This window comes from Haliaeetus albicilla, chromosome 11 (genome assembly GCF_947461875.1).
Source record: "Haliaeetus albicilla chromosome 11, bHalAlb1.1, whole genome shotgun sequence".
Classification (NCBI taxonomy): Eukaryota; Metazoa; Chordata; class Aves; order Accipitriformes; family Accipitridae; genus Haliaeetus; species Haliaeetus albicilla.
The window spans coordinates 1,326,803-1,341,206 of NC_091493.1; the positions used below are offsets into that span (position 1 = coordinate 1,326,803).

Genomic DNA, 14,404 nt, shown 5'->3' on the forward strand with positions numbered 1-14,404 from the left:
CTTCTATAATAAATAGATAAGGTAGGTTTTCAAATCCCTCACTGCAGATTCTCCAGCAAGTTCTATTGAGACAAAAATCTCAGTATCAAAACAGGTAAAATACTACTCAAGAAAACCATACAAGTACTGATCAGGTACACAATGCAAATTAACTTAGACACAGAGAAAAATCTCTAGTGTCCCTCATTTGTTTTTGGTCTGGTTTTGGGGGTTTGCTTTTTTTTTTTTTTTTTTTTAATTTCAGGCTTTGCCTAGTTTATTTTCTTGATAGCATTGTATAACATTTTAGAAAGATTCAATCACAGAACAGAAGATAGAACAGCCTATCTTCTGTTCTGTGAATAAAAGCAGGAAGTAATTTTACACCTAATACACCTTTAGTACCTCCAAATGCAAAAGCTTCTGCCAACACAGTCAAATATAGAGCAGAAACAGCACAGGGAGATATATGCATGCCTGATATTAAACAAGGATGTTGAGATTCTCCAAATGGCTTGAAAGTGCAAAGTATTGAGATGGGAATGGTAATGAAGATCTGAAAACAGGAGAAAAGATGCCCTGCTCAAGGTGAAACGAAGTATGTTATTGAAGCATATTCAGAGTCTGCTAGAGAACCAGACATACATCACTTGAAATAACAAGGAATTTTGCAAAGTCAAGAATGAGAATTCAGGCTAGAGAAAGCTACTCCCAATAAAAGTGTGATGATAGCCTGAGATGTAATTATAGAATTTACACTTCCCTGGCTCAGAAGTACTCTCCAAGCCCTTGCATATGTGACATTTACTATGTTTGACATAATTATGAGATCAGATAACATAAATCCACATTAGTAGCCATTTAAAACATTGTCTTTTGGTTGCTGGCAGCCCCATATCAAAGGGCACAAAGAACTATGCTATAGTGCTACCAGAATAACAGCTCCCACCACACTGAAACTCACCCAAGCCAATTGCTCCCTGACCTCCCTATCTCAAGAATCAAATATTCATGTGTTCAGATACCATCTGTCCCTGAACCCTTTCCTAATTTTTAACTATCTAATCAATTACCTGATATAAACAACTGTTAAGTGATCTGCCCCCAAGCAAATGAAGTGTTTGACAACACTGACACCAAGCGACAGAATTCAGAAAAATACAAAGCAAAACAACACCCACATAGAAATGTTAGAGCATTTCATCAGTATGCTCTGAAAGAGGCAGTCTAATTTAACCAAGAACACAAAAAAAAGAAGTGAAGACCTATTATGAGAACTGACATTTTCACAGAAGCCATGCATAAGTGACTGAAAGTATGTCCAACATTAAATACATGTTAACAATTCGATTTAACCTTGATTTTGCAAGCGTGAGTCAAAGACCGCATACACTTCAAAGTTTTATGCAATCTAGCCTTGCAAATTCACTTCTAAAGAAGAAAAAACCAGTGGTTTGCACGCACAGTCAATATCTGATTCCATTAACTTATGGGGATTTAGTTCATTTTTCAAGCCAAAAAATCCAAACAGTACTTTTATGCCCTTTAATTTAAACAAAAATTTCTTATGCGTTAATGCAAAGTTTAATAGTCTGCTAAGTCTCACTTACTTGCTTTACCTGTCTTTCTCTCTGTTGAGAAATCAAAACCCATGCATTCCAACATCATATGCATTAAATAGAACTGTCACCCCTTCTACTGGCTTACCTGATGACATTACATTAAGTATAAAACCCTACTAATAGAACAATGACTCTATCAAACACATCAGTTTTACCACTCATCATGTTTATGCCCAGTATTCTATGTCTTCCTACCAAGCTTCCGTGTTCTTACCTGCTGACGTTTGTATGCCAAATAATCAAGATTTTCCAGATCTTTTTGCAACTTCTGGTAGGTTTTCTGTAGATCAGACTTACTGGATACATTTCTTAAAGATTCGAAGGTTCTTTGAAACTGTGATAATAAAACAAATACCATCATTCACACAGGTGCTGTATTTTTCGCTGCATTAGGATTTTATTCTACTACATACTCATGTTATAGAGTTGTGTCACCTCTTGAGTATACCACTTTCTAGATATTACTACAATTTTGTTTTGAAATCAATCCCAGAATTCAAAGCATAGTACATATGCCCTGTTTAATTAAATTAAATCCTCTAACTTCATAGGTCAGACTTGCATAAGACAAAACACTAGCAATCAACACAATCTCTAAAGGTTAGTTCTTCTTCTATGCCATGTTACAGGATGGAATATATTAATATAGATTCATTTTTTTCAACTAATAAAAGCACATGCCACTTCATACAGGCCATGAACTCCTCATTCTATCAAGCATAACAGTAGATCTTATATATAACAGGGTACTTCTTATCAAGTTAATTTACTTAAGAGTAATTTGCAATACCAGATACTCACCTTGGGCAATGTGCTCACATTCTGTATGAAAGCTGTGACAACATTAATTATACTTCATTACAGATCTTACTTTTAAATTTAAAACTTCTTTCATGCATACACTATTATTAAAAATAGTACCAGTATTTTTCAAAGAGATGAACAATACCAGCCCAGCTGTAGGGAACTGTAACAGAAAGGCTAAGATTTGTGCGAAAGAATGGGAACTACAGCTTTCTTGCTACCTTCATGAAATCATGAACCTTCTCCTCTGACTTTCTCTGTTTCCCCATCTGTAAATATTCTACTCCACCTCACAAGTATGTGATGGTTGTAAAGCTGTAAGTAGTTTAGAAATATTTTGTTATAACAGTGATTACCACCAGAAGCAAGTCTATAAACATTTATTTACACTGATATAAGCAGGAAGAACTACATATCTTCTAAATCCATTCAAAATATTGACTTAGCTTACTACAGTTACAGGCCCTGTAGATGAAGCACCTACTGTAAGCTCACATGGTACTGACATCCAGGGAATGGAGCAAAAGACCAAAAGAAATGGACTGCTTTCCAGTCAGTTCTGGAAAACCAAGCACTTCAGTAGTAACTACAGCACACATTTCTCTATACCTTTGCTAAAACTACAGTCATTGAATTGGTAAAATGAACCATAGGAGTAGAAGGAAAAAAACTCCACTCATCTTCAGTCACTCTTTAAAAAGCTGACAACAGAACTGACAGCTAGTGCTGACCATAGATGTAGACCCCTCCACAGTGTGACTCATTCTGTGGGCATTTGACTGAGATCAAGCCCCAGTTGTACAGGCTGTTGAACAGCCAATAGGCAGTTCCTCTTTGGGGATAAGCAGCTGCAGTGGATTTCAGCTGACAATCCACAACAAAAGATATATCCCGGAATCTTCAGGCAAGTTAGCACTTCCTGTTTGTCACATTGCAGGCTTTATTTAAGCCTCACCACTCTCATAACCAAGAAGCAAGTTAAGGCAGTGTTTATATCTATTTGTAATTTATCTTACTGTACCTTACCCATCACCACTAGAGGTTAACTGGAGACTTTCTAGTTGCATTTGAAATGTTTGCTACCAAAAAATAAAAGAAAGCTTTCTCACCCAAAGTATACTTCACTGAATTCTATAACAACATAGGTGACAGAACATAAATGCTAAGACAAAACCACAAGACTCTATTCTTTTCTGTTTGACTTCATTATCTTTCACCCTTTGTAGGATCTGTTGTTTTCAGATTTTATCTCTGCTCCAGAGTTGTTCTGAAAGCCTTGAATTTGCGATGCTTGCTTTCACCAGTTCCCAGTCCAGGGTATTCCCATTAGGTGGAAGCAATTTAATTACAACATCTGCAAGCAAGACCTGACTACAGTTCAAGCTGACCAAAAGCTATCCATAGTGGTCCCTCTTTATATATGTGTAAGAAACTGCTCATAATATATCTCTCCAAGTTCATCATACGCCCTCAGCTCCAAACTATGACACACTTCTCCAGAAATTACCCTAAAGCTGCTGCACCTTGTAACGGGGTTGAGTAATACAGGGAAAAGGTCTCTTCGCGATTCCCAAACTCACTAAGTGGACATAAGGTACAGTCCTTTTTTGAACTTTCTTTTTTCTTTTTTTTTTTTATCATCACTACAATACAGTTGTATAGTTGCAGAACCACCATCATCCTCTTAAGGATGTACTTAATCCCATAGCTTCAATTCTTCTTTTGGCAGGAACTCTACTAGCAAGCCTACTGACTTCCTTATGTCCTGAAGCAACCCAAACATTAATAATGCATTTGGCTCTCTGGAAAGAGGTATAAGAACCAGCATGTGAGGATGAGTAAATACAAACCAAATGTTTAACTATAAGGGTAATATACTCCAATAAAATAGACAGGTAATGGCCAGGACATCCACTTCGAAGTCTGTCTTTAGATGCAAGGGAAAAACACTTTTAAAAAACTTAATTCAAAAGTGAATAAAAAACAAACAAGCAATTTTAAGAAAACATACATATGCTCTTTCCAGTGCCATCAACAGGAAATCAAAAAAATGTGCCTTGGACAAACAAAGGTTATCAGAACATGTTTTAAACTTAAAAATCATATCTGGATCTTTCCGTATCATTCTGTTATCAGTACGAACCACCATTTTTGGATGAATGGCAAGAAAACCTCTCTCACTGACACTTTTACTGTCTAGAGGTGAAAAGAAATACTAATACTCTGGAAGGTAGTTTTTTCTTTCTCTCACCAATAACCAAATTTAAATAATCCTAAGAGATCCACAGAAGCTCTTTTTTGCCTGTCACTTTTTCAAAGTACTTTAAACATAGTTTCTGGAAGTTGATAGGTAGCACTCCTTTACTACTTTTGCTCTCTGTGGCACTACGGGGAACTACCCAGACTGATTTTTCCTCTGAAGAAAGCTGGACCACAGGCAGAGAAGAAATACCAGTATTTCAACAATTCTGAAGGCTGCTTCTGTTTGTCAAGTTACCATAGAAAACTTTGTAGCACAGATACTGCATAGACAACTTTGTAACTTTTCAAAACACAAGAACATTACATTACATTTATGAACATTACAACATTCCTTTCACAATAAAAATAAACCAAAATCAACAACTCTAAAACTAGAGCCAAGCACCCTGGCACTAAAACACACAAAGTGGATAACACACCAGATGCTATGTCCTGAACATGCACCATCAAGACATCACTGAATGAAGGTTGTGTGCTTATCTGACTGGAAACCAACACACAATGGATGTCTAAGTGGAACAACTCTCACAGTCCCATTTTAGGTATCTTGAAGCAACAAATACCATCAAACTCTGAAAGTAATAAAGATCCTGAATATGGACGGACCAGAAGAACGTTATTAATATGGGCTCTTCCTAAGAACAATGCCCCTGATTAGTATGGTAAAGTTCGGCAACCTCCTCTCAGATAATGATCATGGCTCTACCTAATTAGTAAGTGTAATTGTAAGCACCAGGACTAAATTTCCTATAGTCTTACAGCTTATTCCTTGTAATGTCAAAGAAGAGATGTGAGCTCTGACTGAAGTTCCTCCTGCAGTAAGGCTGTTTATAAGGGCTAGACTCCTCTGGTCTCTTTATAAGCTCCTGATGTAGCCTTTTTGTTTTTTTCTCCACTATCCATCTACCTATTTTCAGGAACCTTGGAACTTCTGCTTTTCTGTCATATATAATAGAAATGAGGCAATGAATTCAAAGAGAAGAGGCTGTGACATAAACAGAGTGGTTGCATAATGTTTCAACAGGAAATCATACTAAAATGTTGATACTACTTAAGTTAAAATTTACTGGTTTGATCTTCATTCAAATTAATTTATTCAATTTAATAAAGACTCAAAAGTCTCTTCATACTGTAGCTCTGCATCTTTCTATAAAAGGTTAAGGTCACTGTTCACTGTTGCTAACATGTTCAACTGTTGCAAGGAAACCGATTCATAATATGAGTATTTGTGGAATAAGCAATGATATTAAAGGCAGTTGCTGTCTGATTTTTAAAGTCTAGTTTAATTATTACATTTCAATAATGTACCTTTGCAGCTGCACTTCATAGCATCCTTTATGAAATCCCAAGGAAATAAGACTGAAGGGAAGGCTCTACACTGCAAAGAAGCAAGAATTGGATTTGTTTTCAAATCTTTTCATTTAAGTGTGTTTTTAACCCAGCAATTGTGTTTTTCCTCTTGGAAATAGAGCCACTATATTCCATTTGGTTTTCTTGTGCTCTGGTAAAACAGGTTCAGGAGCCTTCAGGCTTGCTTACATCAAAGAAATTCTGGTACAGTAGTACATGAAGCTGGCCAATTAGGGTCCCTTCAAAGCCATGTTTCTGACTGGCAAGAAAAGAATAATGCTCTTTTTTTCAGTGATTCCCATGCTAAGACCAAAACCAGATATTATATAAACAGAACTACAGTGACTAGGGAGCCAATTCCTTAGCAACAGTTTGTTACAAGACAGTTAAGAATATGGCTGTTTCAAGGGAAGCCCTAGGGGCTGTAAAGCCACCAGTCATTAGGGAGTAACAGAGTGGTAGTCAAGAGGCCACCATACGCAGAACAGAAGTGGATCCATGCTCCTCTTGCACTCAAAAAGGTGTTCACTTTGAAAAGCCTGACTCTTAAAAGTAATTCTTTGGAATCTGCTTTTCCTCTTGTCATTTATTGCGCATTACAGACTGCCACAGAATTTGCAGAGTGCAATGATAAACACTGTAGCCCTGATTACAAACAGCTGTATCCCACATGGCATATACTGACCTCAGACTGGTAGCAAGAATCCATTTCTGCTGGTTGATGAGAAAATAAATGAGAGCATGAACCAAGGGAGAAGCCAAATTTACTCCCAAAGACTCCTGTCATCTTCTTAACACTCCCTATTTTCAGAGTTTTCTCTTGCCATGGGAGTGACCCATGCCCACCAAAGGCAAGGTGGGAAGCTTCGAATCATTTTCAGTTTCACAACCTGGCCCTGTTGCCCCCAAGGTAGCCTACGTTCTTTTTTGCCCTTTTTCCATTTTTAAATGTTTTACTGCATGATACCACAATACCAAAACAGTCAGAATGTAACACAGGGAGCAAGTCAAATTCTAGTTCAAGCAGAGTAATGCAAGTCAAACCAAATACCTAAATCTCGAGCATAGGTAAGCCTGAGATTAATTGCCTCTCTTTTTTTATGTAACCATACTGTTTTTCTCCTGCTCAAAACATTTTTAATGCTGATGAATACTCTGCAGGGAAAGTAGGAACAGACAACACTATGCCCACCGGGCCCAAGTTCACAAGTTGCTTCTTATCTATAGCCATTCTCTTTTTTTTTTTTTTTTTCTCCTGGCAAGGGTTTTAAATAACTCTAAGCAAGCATTTTATAAAGATCATGCTGTCTGAGGCATTCATGAAAAATATGAAGACTTAAACAGTAAATCTACAAGCATGACAAGAAGGGAAAAAAGGCAGATAAAACATGTTGGCTCAGCATGATCTGAAATAGATTAGAGAAAGACAGACTGCCAATGCGATTTGAATGAAATTCTCAAAACTTGTTACCTTCTTGCTGTTCTCCTCTGATCAATAAATCCAAGCAATTCCATTAGTCTGTTAATTCACTTAAATAATATCGAGCGTTACTAACCATAATGAATGAAGCTGGTAATACAGCTCTGAATCAGAGTGCAATACATGAGATAGCTCTTTGTCTAACTACATTTTTCCCAACTCAGTTTTATGATTAGAAACTTCAAACTCTAAAATAAGTACAGAAACTCAGATACAGACAGCTATTTATTTAAACTCTTCCCTGTTTAAATAATTTTCAGTTGTTTAAAAAAGCAAAGCCTTTCTTATCAGTGTAATGTATTTTCTCAGTCAACTCTAAAATGAGCTTGCTGTTTGCACCGCACCATCATACTCTTACAAGGCTGTAAATTCCACAAACAGCTAGAAGTGTACTATGCCAGAATATGATCAGTCACTGAGAATTTGTACTGGCTTCTAATATGCATAATTTGATACACACTTTGCTGGGTGAAGATTCTGTAGAATCCATAAAACAACCAAAATTCTCTCCACTTTATTAGTGAAATTTCAAAAAAGCTAATCTCATGTTCACAAAGGTACGTTTTTGGACATTTGGAGTGAAAATCCTGCCAGGTTTATCAAATTCTTCCAAATACACCGACCTGTTATTTCTAGTTTAAAAGTTACATTTTAATATTTTTGTGACAAAAATATTTTTTATTTTCAGTGTTACACTCTGTTTTATATAAAGATTTTATTACATAAAAGTAAAAAACAGTCTGAAGTCTAAGTAAAATGTACAGAAAACAATACTCTTAGACTACATAAATTGGAAGGAGGTAGGTGAGGTTCATCTTTTTTCCTAGATATACTTATAATGGCAGATGTGACAGGTGACACTAGAAAAGTGTTTATATGACAGCTAGTCACATTGTCGTTGTTTCCTTTCTATTTTTATTCACAGATTACAGAGAAAGTTAAAGTTTAATGATCCAGACTGCATTTTGTCAGTAGAAGTAAGTATGGTTTCAGATGTTTTGAATATCAGTGTTGAAATAAACCAGCTTTACTGAATGAGCGAGATTAAAAACTTTCAGCACTCCTTGATAAATTGTTTTGAAAAGTGTTAGATACATAAATAGATAATTCCCCATGAAATACTTCGTATTGAATAAGATCTGGTTAATACTCTACAGAGTTCTTTGATGATGCTGGACCTCTATCTTTCACTTTATACATACAAAAAAACTTCCTTGGTTAGAATTTTCATTTCCTTTATTCTACAGTTACTTTTTTTGGTTGGTTTGGTTTTGGTTTGGGGGGGGGGGGGGGGGGGTGTTCCATTTTTAAAATTAATTTTGGCTCAGTCCTTTAAATTTCTTAATTTCATTCTATGACAATTATAGAGCTCAGAGTTACAGAAATAAAGGGCAATGAAATTTCTCATCTCTGAAGATTAATAACAGCTGTAACACCCATTTCTTTGTGAAGAAGAAGATAAAATGTTAGAAGTATTGAAATTTTAGAACAAGTTGAAAGAAAAACTGTTAATGGCTTTTAAAGAGAGTTGATTTTCAAGTCATACGAACATGCAAACATTGAGAATATTAAAGCTGATACACCAAAGACAAGGTCTACTTTCTATGCTGCAGCCACTGTGTGAATACAATGTCTGTTTGTTGGAGCAAGTCTGTGTTGAAGAAAAACTGAATTCCTAAGGGAGTTTTGAAGTATAACAATTAAAGTTAAGGACTTTGAAAAGAGCAACATTGAGACTCATTAAAATATTTAACTGCATTTAAACCTGGCTCGGTTAGTCATGAGCAAAAGTTGTTATAATTTGAAGGCTGTTCAGTAGCATACATTGAAATTACTCTATCTTCTAAGTTGATTTCCTAATTAGATGTCAACATAAAAAGACATCACTACAGCTGATACCACTGCTGGCGAGTTCAGCAGCCAAGGCAGAGGCTAAATAAATATGGAAAATGTACCACCTTCCTGTAAGGACTAGGGTGAGCCTTTTTACATAAGCATTTTGGAGAGTGTTATGTCACACTAATTTATTCTAAGAGTTAACTGAAGAATTCAGTTCTCACTCCTATTAAGAGAACTAAATTAAGGTATGGAAGAAGAAGATAACTTCATTGCAGTCTTTGCAGTGTTGGAGTCATTCCTGAATGATTCTTTACATTCTTTTATGATTTTCAGTTATTGTTTTTCATTTTCAAATGGAAATCATGAAATTAATTATATGGTTGTTTAGAAATACTGAAACTCTAGGAAAGAAAACTACCCACTTTTAGTTCTCTCCCGTAAAATATACTGAAAACATTTTAGAAGGGTGCATCTAGGACTGTGAAAATAGGTACGTAAGAATGTAATAGGCTACCAATGAAAAATATCATAATTTAAGAAAATTTTCCACAAACACTACGAAAGACATAGGCCACTCCTCTTAGAGATGACAAATTTCATACATATATAACAACATAGAAGCTCCTGCAAGTCAGTGTTCATTTAGCCTGTACAGCATCTCCAACAATTGTCAACATTGGATGTTTCAAACACAGCAATGAAATACACACAACATTGTTTTATTATGAAATACTGTTCCTACTCTGATTGGGAGCTAAATTTTCATTTCCCTGTCCTCAACAAACTGAACTTGCTTCAAAAGGGTCTCCTTTAAGTCAGCAGGTCCTCTTGTGGCATGAGGCATTAGAAGTGGCACTGATTATTCACCTCTGCCCTGAAACGTTAAGAAGTCAATAGAACTTGGAGGTTTTATCACTGTCACACATTACTGAAGATGTTAGGAAAAAAAGGGAAACAAAAATAGAACAATTCCTTCCTCTTCCCAGCAAAGGCACCCACCAGATTGAATGGAGTAAGCAGACAGAGAAGAAACTCAGTAAACACATTTTTGTGGTCAGACACATGATGCTGGCAAGATTAAAGTCACACTGTTCAAGAAAGGAAGGACACTATGGGACACTATGGCTGACATTAAAGGAACTTGAGTTTATGTAGACAGGAGAGCATTTTGATGTTGAACAGCAGAAGTGTGGACATTTTGTCTAATTCAGCAAGAGTGGCACAACCTCTGGTTAGTTTTGTATGGGAATAGAACAATGAAGCCATCCCTTCTGTATAAAGAGAGCCAGGTAGAAAAAAGATTTCCCCAAAACATAGCACTATTATGATACACACTTTGAAAACACATTATTCCCTTGAGTGAAAAAATTAAGTGGCTTTTAGAGAATATTTTCTACTGCACAATTTTTAAAGCTTTGCCCACATCAGGACTTTCTAGTCTTCTGTCTGCAGTGCATAGCTGGAGCTGGGGAGTTGCTGGAGGCCTCTCTCACACATCTTCTCCCTCTCCTTTTAGCTCATCTCTCTCTCAAACTGACTTGTATACAGAGATAGACCCTTACCTACTTAGTTCTTCCCTCTGTAAATATCCAAATAAAATTCCACTTTTAAGATTCTCTACAAATAAATTATTCCCTACTACTGCCACAAATACCAAGAAGGTTTCACGCATAAAAAGCTATACAACAATTCAAGAATTCAAGTAAAAAAAGAGGAAATAAGAAATAAAAGGAAGTTAAAATATAACTGTAGAGATAACCATCTGCTGTTGTGTTAGAAGTAGAAGAGGGGTTCTTGTGGTACATTCTACAAATCTCACCTAGAATCTACACTTTTACCAATTGCCAAGGTGTTACGTGCATGAGATCTGCAATTCCGAAGTACAACAAGAATTTTCAAAGCAAAAAGAACCAGCAGCCGGCACTCCTCTAGCTAAAGGGAGTCTGAGTTAAGTCAAATTCTACTCACCACAGTCAAATGTTCCAGTAAGTATGCCACATCAACCATGTCCGCCAGAATTAGAAGCCTTGTGACAGCTGTAAGCAAAGATCGTGCTGCTTGGACAACGGCCTGCCTCTTAGGCAGATAGCAGGGATCACTGGTAAATGCCTCTGCTGATACCTTTAAGGCTTGACCTGCAAAATGAAGACAAATTCCCTTAGGCTGTATCGCAACACCCAGGAAAAAAAATAGTTAAAACTTGATCAGTTATTTGGCAAGTCACAAGTATTACCAATAAATTTGGCATCTCTCTGTTGCCCTAATGCCTTGAAAGGAAGGTCAATTATTACAGATCATGAAGAATGTTCCACGTTTTGAATTATGCCCCCTTTCTGTTCTTCTGTATCATTTAATTCCGAAATAATTCCCTTGGAAATCACACCATTACTCTTAACTGTACACAACAAGGCCAGGGGTGCTTTTCTAGTGACTGCTTTTTATATTACTATGTACTTTGTTGTCCTTGCTATTAAATAATTCCTGCTTACAGAAGGGAATCAAATATTGTTCTTCTCATTATAAATATAAGTTAATGGAATGAAAATCTCATACACTTGAATATCTGACTCTGACATAAAATATGTGAAAACTATGCATTGGAGCTAGTAACTGTGCCAGTAGACAACAATTAGCATTCTCCAATATGAAGTTTTGCAAATGAAATTTAACAATGAGAACAACAATGACAAACACCCAAGTTTACTTTCAGCAGTCTGTCACCTAGACTTACTCTGAGGAAAAAAATGCCATTACACTCATTTCTAGAAGCATTTCAAAGTCTATTATCAACTGAGGAGCTTTGTTACTGATGGCACAACCTTGAGAGAACTTACTCTACACAGGACAGCACTGGAAAACTCTTGTCACACAAGCACAAACTACTAAAATAAATGTTTGACCCATTAAACTCTCTGTATCAGCTTGGAAACCAAAGATGGATCAAAAGTCACAAAAATGAATAGTTTCAGCTGTGCTAATATTAGGAAACATCATTAGTAAATGTAGCTATTAAAAGACTACATACTCATGAAGCCAGCCCTTTGTTGACAACTGCCTTAAGCATGTCCTGGATTTTGGATGCAACAGTAAAGAAAAACATGGCATTTAAAAAATTTGATATTGTTCCAGAGTTAAATCCTTTGTTTATTATGCACTATTCTTTCTACCTATATCTAAATTACGTAAGTCTTGCTATAAGAATGGGGTACATTTCTCCAAGCAGTCATTTGTATCACAGAGATTTTCTACGTAGAAAGAGAGCATGCAGGAACATGTAATTTTTGTTTCATTTTGTTCTACAAATTCTGACCAAAAGTAAGGAGAGAATACTGCCTGCTGAAATAAAATTCACTGTACCTTTAGCACTGTATAGCTTCACTCAGAGGCAAGAAGTCTGGACAAGCCTTATGCAGGAATGCTATTGGCATGTCTACTTCAGAGTATCTGGTAGTAAAGTCAAAGCTGAAGTTATGCAAAGAGTTTTGCTACCTGAACCAAGTATGTGTTTTCAAAAGCTTTGGAGTCCTCAAATCAAAAACTAGGCAACAAAGTTTGTACAAAATACATGCAATCAGTAATTAATGCATATTCATAGAAATACATACAAAAATATGGCATTTTCTGTAATTACAAAGATACAGACTTTTATGTGCTCCCTCCATCAGAACTGAATGAGTACTATTCAAGTGCACAACAGTTTGCCAGACAGGTTCTTTATGTATCTGCATTTCTCAAAATTTAGAAAAAAAACAAGCTTTACTGCTCTTACTAGAAGCTGCATTTGAGAAAATATTTGAGCAAAGGCTACAGAAATAAACCTGCCAATTACTACAGAGTCCCCGTACCAGCACCTGAGAGAGTACTGGCCTGATTCTCAGAACAGTGAATACTTCCAACAAGCTGAAAATCATGTGTTTTCCAGGAACACCCATCTTTAACAGAGCTTTCTGGTTCTCTTGGATTTGTTAAAGTCTTTGTGCAAATCAAGTATCTTAAGTACATGCTCAACAAACTCCATAAATAAATAAAAACCACACTAATTTGAGATCTGGTTCTAGCACCTGCTACATCACAAAACACTGAAAGTAAAAAATATCAATTTCTTGTGCTCAGAACAACAAATTAGAACTTTTATCTAGTAGTTGGTGAGATAATGCACCATAGCTGAGCACATCACAACAAATAAACCTACAGGAAATAAAAATCAAATATTAATCAGAACAACTGATTTTTAAGGTCTTTTATTTCCCCATCTGCAATAGACAGAAACACCTCTCTAGATGAGTACTGTTATCAGTACTAGAAGTTTCAAAGCACTGACAAGCCAGAAGGATCTGAATATGACCAACCCCTTGGAAATGAGTTGGACATAAGCTGGGATGGGCAGAGGAACAAGTATAAAATCATGACCCTAAAAGAGAGTTATGAGATGTAGCCTAGGCAGATAGGAGCTATGAGTACAAGCAGCAGAAAATGACAGCTCCAACAACAACGTGATGTTAGAACTTACTTAAAATGCAGTAAACAGCATGACAATTCAATGCAAATTCATCCATTTCATTGTAATTCCCATCAAGCAGATATTCTTCCATAATTACATTTGTCACAAACAATGAAATGTGAAAGACAGTGCCCTTTTAGTGGCACAAATAGGGAAGCAGAAAGACGGGAGCATTCATAGTATTTCAATTATTTTAGACATTCAAATGAGAAGCAATTCAAAGAAAGTCAGGATATATCAAGACTACATAATTATTGGAAGGCAGATATTTCCAAGACTCTGTTCAGCACACACAGATAAATGACTCCCAAAGTAAATGGTGTTACTGCTATTAGCTGATCAATTACCAATGGCTACTGCTATTGTCAAATGACCGCTACTTACATACATGCTTACAAAAATCTATGCTTGGGCATTGGGAAAGGTAAAACCACAGTTCAGCCACAGGTATTTTTTAAAAAAAAGTTAGAGGATCCATGCACTTTATCCAGCACCAAAAATATCCAAAACCTTACACGAAAATTCCTTTAAAAACAAGTCAACTGTAAGCCTGTTGGCAAATTTGTT

At 36.2% G+C, this 14,404-nt stretch overlaps 1 protein-coding gene across 3 annotated transcripts in view; it reads right to left on the reverse strand.

Annotated features, from left to right (window-relative positions):
- Window positions 1-14,404, reverse strand: part of CTNNA3 (catenin alpha 3) — a 531,540-nt gene that overhangs the window by 494,711 nt on the left and 22,425 nt on the right. For all 3 annotated transcript variants that reach the window (XM_069795730.1, XM_069795731.1, XM_069795729.1), the window contains exons 4-5: window positions 11,305-11,471; window positions 1,816-1,935 (exon numbers count right to left, since the gene is read on the reverse strand). In XM_069795730.1, coding sequence (XP_069651831.1) covers window positions 1,816-1,935; window positions 11,305-11,471 — 287 coding nt within the window. The remainder of the gene's footprint in view (window positions 1-1,815; window positions 1,936-11,304; window positions 11,472-14,404) is intronic.